The 8,363-nt window shown below is 40.1% G+C and overlaps 1 protein-coding gene across 1 annotated transcript; it reads left to right on the top strand.

Annotated features, from left to right (window-relative positions):
- Window positions 1-895: 895 nt before the first annotated feature.
- LOC138879936 (uncharacterized) lies at window positions 896-3,535 on the top strand. Its single transcript, XM_070159585.1, has 5 exons — window positions 896-1,163; window positions 1,778-2,096; window positions 2,246-2,664; window positions 2,709-2,970; window positions 3,502-3,535. Exons 1-5 carry the CDS (start codon window positions 896-898, stop codon window positions 3,533-3,535), a joined length of 1,302 nt encoding a protein of 433 aa, XP_070015686.1.
- The last annotated feature ends 4,828 nt before the right edge of the window (window positions 3,536-8,363 follow it).

Here is an 8,363-nt window from a genome sequence, read left to right as displayed (position 1 = left end):
TAGGGTTGTGTCTCAACCCTAGTGTGCGTATTTGATGGTTTTTGTATTTTAAGGATTGAATGTCTATGGATGTTTGATATTTGGACTAATTTATGGTTTTAATGTTGAATTAGTGATCTAAATAGTTTTGTGTATTGTTCTTCTTTCCTTCCATGTTACTAATTTGCGTGTGTTACAACTTCAGGAACTAAATGGTAGCAAACAACACACCTTTTGGAGATATTCCGTCGGGGGAGGAGGTAGATGACAATATTGATGATGAGGTCCTTGTAGTACCTCAAGCTCAAAGGAGAGGTCGACAGGACAATGATAATATTCCAGACCCTCCCCCCCACCTCCAAGAGTGGCTCCTCGAGTGCTTCTAAACCAAGGTTATGCAAGTGCAATTGTCCCACCCCAGATTCGGGCGGGAAATTTTCAACTTACCAATGTGATGCTGACATTGCTGGAGCAGTGTGGGTATTTTACGGGCAATGCCAATCAAAATGCTTACAAACATCTCAAGGGTTTCGTGGATACCTGTTGGGGGAGCAAGCAAACTAATGTGTCCGAGGATGCACTTCGGTAGAGACTCTTCCCATTTTCACTTAGAGGGAAAGCATTGGATTGGATTGAGCGACTTCCTAACCATTCCATCACTATTTGGGATTAGTTGGCGGATAAGTTCTTTGCAAAGTTTTTCTCCCCGGGGCACATGGCAGCATTGAGAGATGAGATCTTAGCCTTCAAGCAGGAACCCACCGAACCATTACAAGAGATTTGAGAGTGCTATAGAACAATGGTAAAAGAATGCCCCAACAATAATATGACTGAGGCGATGATCCAACAAACTTTCTATCGGGGTATTAACACAACAAACCAGTGCATCGTGAACCAACTTGCTAGGGGTAACTTCATGAAGCTGTCTTATGATGAGGCTTGTGACATTCTTGACAAAATGACTGACACTTCCTCCGCTTGGCAAAGTAGAGCCAATGTGCCCCAGGGTGACACCACGGTCACTCATTTGCACAAATCGCTACATGACCATGGGCAGGCTATAGCAGAAATGACAACAACAATGAACCAGATAGCAAATGCACAATTACAACAAGTTCAAAATCCGCGCCAAGTGAATGCTATGGAGGGTGTCAACATGCTAGTGAACAAAAGAAGACAAAGAGGTCAATAGAACCAAGGGAGTTCGGAGCAATATGACAATGATTATGGTGGATTCCAAGATGATGGTTATGATGGGCAGAATGAAGAGGTGCAATACGTGAACAATTATCAAGGCCAAAGGGGAAATTCTTCCAACCAACAACAATGGAGACCAAAAGGCAATTGGGGCAATCAACAACAACAAGGCAATGGTAATTGGGGGAACAACAACCAAAATTCCAATTGGGGCAATCGGAACAATCAGGGTAATTGGAATGGCAACAACAAAACTGGGGTGGTAACAACAATCAGGGAGGTTGGAACAATGGAATCAAGGAAATAGGGGGCAAGGTTTCCAAAGGCCCCCAATGTACCAACAACCGAACAGTCTACCCCCATTTCCATCCCAAGGTCCTAGTTCTTCCAACAATGATATGGGAAGAATTGAAATGATGTTTGAATAGATGACGAAAAACAATGCAGATTCGGATACTCAGTTGTCTTCCCACAATACTTCAATTAGAAATTTGGAGGTGCAATTAGGCCAAATCTCACAATCTTTGAATACTCGCCCTAAGGGGGGCTCTACAAAGTGATACGGTAGCTAACCCTAAGGGTGGGAACAATCATGTTATAGCGGTAACTACAAGGAGTGGACAACACGGTGATGTGAATGCCTCCAAACAAAAGCAAATTTTGAGTGATAAAGTTGAGTTGCCAGAAGATGAAGTTCCTTTGGTGGTTGAAAATGCGATTGATGAGAATGTGAATGAAAAAGTGAGGATTGATATTCAAAATGTCGAGTTAGAGACTCAGAATGACGTGAACCCATCTAGGGAACACGTAATAGACATGTCAAAGCCGGTTGTTCCTAAAGCCAAGGATCCTTTGCCAAGACCACCTCCACCTTATCCTCAAAGGCTCGCAAAGCAAAAAAATGAGAATCAGTTTAAAAAGTTTGTTGATATGATGAAGAGCTTATCCATTAATGTGCCTTTGGTGGAGGCTTTAGAACAAATGTCGGGCTATGCTAAATTCATGAAGGACTTGGTGACAAAGAAAAGATCCATGCACTGTGAAACTATTAAGATGACCCACCAATTAGTGCAATAGTGCATTCAATGGCCCCAAAGCTAGAAGATCCCGGTGCTTTCACCATTCCTTGCACCATTAGGAGTGTGGACTTTGCTAAGGCTCTATGTGATTTGGGGGCAAGTATCAACTTGATGCCTTACTCAGGTTTCAAGACTTTGGGTATTAGGCAATCGAGGCTGACTTCCATGAGATTGCAAATGGCGGATAGAACAATGAAGAGACCATTGGGTATTATTGATGATATCCTTGTCCTGGTGGACAAATTTATCTTGCCATCTAATTTTTCGATCTTGGATTGTGAGGTAGATTATGAAGTTCCAATCATATTGGGGAAACCTTTCCTCGCAATTGGGAAGGCCTTAGTTGATGCGGAAGTAGGGGAACTCACCTTCCGGGTGGGTGATGAGAAAGTGGTCTTTCATGTTGTAAGTCAGTTAAGTAGCCTAACAGTTCCGAGTTGTGCTCTTTTGTAGACCTTGTCACGGCAGTGATAGTTGATGATACCAGTGCAATGATTAATGTGGAGGACCCTATAGAGGCCGTATTGTTGAATCTTGATGTAAATGATGATGAAGGCCGAGTGAAGTGTATGAATGCTTTACATGGAATAGGCTCTTACTCTTATGAGCCTAGGAAACTATCTTTCAACCTTGAGAATAGGAAGACTCCACCAACAAAACCTTTAATTGAGGAACCTCTGGTGCTGGAGTTGAAGCCGCTGCCTCCACATCTCAGGTATGAGTTCTTATGCCCTAGTTATACTTTACCAGTTATTCTTTCCTCTTGTCTTACTGACATGCAGGTTGATGCCACATTGGCGGTGCTTCAAAAGTGGAAGAAATAAATTGGATGGACTTTAGCTGATATTCGGGGGATAAGCCTCGCATTCTATATGCACAAGATTATTCTGTAAGATGATGCAAAGCCCTCCTTGGAACATCAAAGGAGGTTGAACGAGGCAATACAAGAAGTTCTAAAAAAGGAGGTGATCAAGTGGTTGGATGCCAGCGTTGTGTACCCCATCTCTGATAGCTCTTGGACTTCGCATGTGCAATGTGTACCAAAGAAGGGTGGCATGACCATGGTTGCAAATTCTCAAAATAAGTTGATTCCTACCAGGACCATCACCGGTTGGAGGGTATGCATAGACTACCGCAAGTTGAATAAAGTGACCCGCAAGGATCACTTTTAATTGCCTTTTCTTGATCAAATGTTAGATCAACTTGCTGGGCATGTCTTCTATTGTTTCTTGGATGGGTATTCTAGATACAACCAAATCTTGATTGCTCCAGAAGATTAGGAAAAGACCACATTCACTTGTCCATATGGTATCTTTGCCTTTTTTATGATGCCTTTTGGGTTGTGTAATGCACCGACTACATTTCAGCGGTGTATGATGGCCATTTTCACCGATATGGTGGAAGATATTTTGGAGGCGTCCATGGACGACTTTAGTGTTGTGGGTGATTCATTTGATTAGTGTTTGAAAAATCTTGATAGAGTGTTGGCTCGTTGTGAAGAAACCAATCTTGTTATTAATTGGGAGAAATGCCACTTCATGGTGGAAGAGGGCATAGTTCTTGGGCATAAAATTTCAAAGCATGGTATCGAGGTGGACAAAGCAAAAATTGATATGATTTCAAGGCTCCCTCCCCTACCTCTATCAAGGGAGTTAGAAGTTTTCTTGGGCATGCGGGATTTTACCGGAGATTTATCAAAGACTTTTCGAAGGTAGTGAACCCCTTATGCAAGTTATTGGAAAAAAATGCCAAGTTTGTGTTCGATGAGAGATTTATGCAAGCCTTTGAACTTCTAAAGCACAAGTTGACCACCAATCCTATCATTACCGCACCTAATTGGAGCTTGCCCTTTGAGCTCATGTGTGATGCGAGTGATGTTGTGGTTGGGGCGGTTTTGGGTCAAAGAGTGTACAAAATGTTTCATCTGGTGTACTATGCGAGGAAGACAATGAATGATGCTCAAGTGAACTACACGGTGACCGAGAAAGAACTTTTGGCTATTGCATTCGTAATGGAGAAATTTTGGCCGTATCTTATGGATTCCAAGGTCATAGTCCATACCAATCATGCCGCACTCTGGTACTTGATGACAAAGAAGGATTCCAAAGCTAGACTGATGCGATGTGTCTTGTTAATTCAAGAGTTTGATTTGGAGATTGTGGACCGGAAGGGTAGTGAAAATCAAGTGGCGGATCACTTGTCCCGCTTGGAGGAGGATGGGAGGCCTCGTGATGGCCTAGAGATCAATGATAGATTTTCCGACGAATAACTCCTTTCGGTGTCGGTGATTGGTATGACATGGTTTGAGGAAGTTGCTAATTTTCTTGTGACTGGAATAATCCCGTGTGAGGTCTCTTCTAACTAAAGGAAGAAGCTCAAAGAGGATAATTTGGATTCCTATTGGGATGAGCCGTACTTGTTCAAGATTTGCACGGATGGTATGATCCGAAGGTGTGTCCCGGAGGAAAATCAATTGAGTATCTTAGAGGCTTGTCATTTCTCTCCCTATGATGGCCATCATGGGCGGGGCAAGTGTGAGCACGCGATTTTTTCCCTATATGAATTACTCCAAGAAATTCAAAATAAAATAATTTCTTTCAGTGTTTGCAATGTTGTGGATTTTCGTGGCATTTTCTGATAATTGTGTGCATTTTAATTGGTGAAAAATACAAAAAAAATGTGTTGCATATGCATTTATGAGTTAATTTTGTATTTTTATAATTGTTTAGTAATTAAGTTGTTTTAAAAAAAAGAAGAGAAATTAAAAAAATAGGTTAATTTGCATTTTTCATTTTAAATTTGGAGTGATTTTCCTTTTAATTGCCCGGTTAATTAATTTTGATAGTTCTCATTTAGGTTTAATTAGTGTATTTAGTTCAATTAGGTTCTAGTAACTAATTTAGATTTTTATTATTATTGAAAAAAAGAGAGGAAAAGGAAAAACAACAAAAAGAATTAGTTTGAAAAAAAGAGATTTTGATTAAAGGGGTTGTGATTTGGGCCAGTCACAATTGAGATCCGCCCAGATTGCTCACCAGCCCAGGCCCAAACTACATTCTAACCCGGTCCAGTTCCTCCTTACCCCAAACGACGTCGTTTCTGCTTCATCAAATCTGAGCCGTCGAGGTTGGATGATCCAACGGCTCAGAAGCTAGGGTCCAATAACATATAAGTGTCTGAACATCCCCCCTACCCCTTCTCATCGTCTCCAAGCCCTCAGAGAATCCCTCGCCGGCTCCGCCGTGCGCCGCCTGCTGGAAATTGCTTCCGCCGGCGGCGTTGCTCCAATCAACCCCATTTTTACACCATTAATTCTTCTCTTTCTCCTCTTTCCAAATCTCCAAATCTCCTCCCTCGAATCCCAGCCTAGCTTCTCGAATCTAGAATCGAAGGGAAAGAACCAAAACCCTAATTTGTCCAATCTGTCCCAAAATCACACCCTAGGATCCCCTTCATTTCCTCATCTCAAATCCCCACCTAGTTTCCCTCAAATCTCACCCAGATTCCTCGAATCTTGGATCTAAAATATGGAGCCGTAGTCCCTGTTTTCCCTTCTGCATTTTTGGGTCCTAAGATGCTTGGGTGAACTTAAAACATCCGTTAGTCGATTGTTCTTGTTAAGAACAGATGATTAATGGTAGTTCGAATTCACTCTTTGGCTCGACGGTTGGAGTGAGTGATTCCAATGTTGAAAAGTTTGTTTCAGGTAATCCTCTTTTCTCTTTCGTTGTTTGATTTTGGTTTTCTGCATCATGTTGTGATTTGGGCTGTATGCTTAGTCATAAGTTTTTGTGTTTTATTTCTGATAGGGTTTAGGTTGATCATGTTTAATTGTTTGTTCATTAAGAGAATGGAAATGGTGGCATGTTAATGTTTAGAGCTATTATCTATTATGTCCAGTTAATCCAATTCATGCATGTTGGTTTCTGGTTAGAATCCTGAATAGATTCAAGTATTCCTGGGTGTGTCGTTTTGACTCCAAGGTCATTGAGCAATAGATGAAGGTTTAGTTATAAGTTTAAAGTAATTCAGTATTGGTTTGTTTGATCTTCCTTGCTCCTTCAATTCTGAATTTTGTTGTTTGTCCTAGTTGTTAATTAGTGGGAACTCTTAGGGTCTTAATTGCACAAAGGAAATTTTAGGGGTCTTAAGGGTCAGGTAAAGGCTGTAATAACTAATCAGGTAAAGGGTAATTCAGGAATTCTAGGTTGGGGAAGGAATCAATTCTGTTAGAGGAGAAGGTTCTAGGGGATAGGAAAACGTGAGTCTGTTAGGAGGGATGATTTTCAGATCCTATAGAGGGGTAAGAGGGTAAAAATAGTTTGGTTTTAGAGGGGTAAAGTGGGAAATGACTAGCTAGGATAGGGCTGCCTATTTAAGGACCTCCTTCTCCTCATTTGAGGTAGCTTTAGACATTCTGAAAATCTGAGAGAAAATTAGAAAGAAAAATCTGAGAAAAAATAAGAGGTTACTGTTCCATTGAGTTTTCTAGGTGATCTCTTTCTAGTTCTTGAAATGAATCTTGGTTTACTGTTTCATTGATCTCTGTTGCCTTGCTTTTCAAATTTCCCATTTGTTGAATCGATCTTTGGGTTTGTTCGAATATTTGAGGAGAATTTAATTTGGTTTTTAAGTTTGGTGTGAAGTTTATTGAACAAGTTGATATTCTGCTGATTTCTGGGTTGGTTTTCAACACTTGGTTGTTGAATCTGAAGCTTATTCTCTGCTATTTCTGTTGCTGAGTTTGCTAAATCTCACCTTTCCTTTGTGTCTTCTCTTTCCCGGGTATATTTTGATTCTCATGGACATTACTTGAGTGTAACACACGATCTTGAGTTTGGAAATATGAAGATTGCTGTTTACTTGCTATTAGATTTTCTTTTCTTTTGATTTTCCTTTTCTGATTTCTAGTTGTTCAATTCAATTTTGTCTATTTGTACATCTATGCCTGCCTAGTAGCATATGGATTGTTAATTAGACTATTCCAAAGAACTATAATCACCCTTGCATCTAGAAAGGACTCATTGGGTTTTTCCACTTTGTCTTTAAATGTTTGGTTTGTAATAACTGAACTCTCTTTATAATATCTGAATTGGGTTAGCTGTAAGAGTTTGAAGAATTCGGTGACTCATTTTAATTGCTTTTGTGTTCATCTTTAGTTAGTAGTGCATCTCTGGTGTTGGGTCCTTGTTTTGCCAATCACAATTAAATATTTGTCATAATGTAGTAGTTGTGCAAATGGAGATTTTAATTTATGAGAAACAGGATTAAATTACTTGGAATAAAAGAAAAATGCTTTGAGGTTTGCTTGAAGAGTATGTGATTGGTTTCAGCCTGAAAAATGTTTTAAGAACTGCGAATGCCTCATCAATTTAAGTTGAATCTTTAACATCATATAGCTAGTAGTGTTCAGTGACTGTAACTTTTTGTGGCGTGAGTGGCTGTTAATGAATGTGGTTCACGTAAAATGGCTCTTGGTTAAATCTCAATCATGCTTCAGTGGTTTATATCTATAGCTTTAGTTTTGTGGTTTGTTCAATGTCAAGCTTAAAAATCGGCGAGGTTAAAATTCAGCTGTCACTGCATTTTATTTAGTTGGAATTTTATTTTCTGCGGTTGCCTGGATTCGATCCCCATACCCTCTTGCACTGGGCTTATGCATGCTTCATCTAGAATGGGCCCCTCGCGTGGGCCTGAAAAATACTACCGTTGGGTTTTTTATCAGGCTAAGACCAAACTCCAAGAATGAAATGAGTTAGTCATTCTTAGTTTCAGTTTCCAATTCAAAATTGAGTTCAGTTGGGGTTTAGAAATAAATGTAATCTCGTTAGCTTAATTTCGTTAGTGGGCCTTTTTAATTAACTTGGGGTGCGCCATGCCAAACAAAAACGACAATCACTTGGCCCTCATTTTATTTAATTGATCCTTAGAATTCGAGGCGTGCCGTTTAGCTAACTTTCATGGCCCTCGCAAAGTTAAAACGCGTAGTTGCTTTAGGCGTGTATTTTAATAATATTAACTTCCTAAACTCGGGTGTGCATTTCATGTGACCTAAATCAAATCTTAAAACATTGAATAAAATATATTTAGGATTGCGGGTGCATTTCA

This window comes from Nicotiana sylvestris, chromosome 10 (assembly GCF_000393655.2).
Source record: "Nicotiana sylvestris chromosome 10, ASM39365v2, whole genome shotgun sequence".
In the NCBI taxonomy this organism is placed as follows: Eukaryota; Viridiplantae; Streptophyta; class Magnoliopsida; order Solanales; family Solanaceae; genus Nicotiana; species Nicotiana sylvestris.
The sequence above is the reverse complement of the archived record's forward strand: the minus strand, read 5'-3'. Positions and strand labels throughout refer to the sequence as shown.

Bases quoted from the DNA above. Each gene is read 5' to 3' on its own strand.
- LOC138879936 (XM_070159585.1), top strand. From the start codon at position 896: ATGAAGCTGTCTTATGATGAGGCTTGTGACATTCTTGACAAAATGACT. The intron at 2,097-2,245 runs GTTTGTTGATAT...CCCACCAATTAG, and splicing joins AATGAGAATCAGTTTAAAAA to TGCAATAGTGCATTCAATGG. The intron at 2,665-2,708 runs GTCAGTTAAGTA...GCTCTTTTGTAG, and splicing joins AGTGGTCTTTCATGTTGTAA to ACCTTGTCACGGCAGTGATA.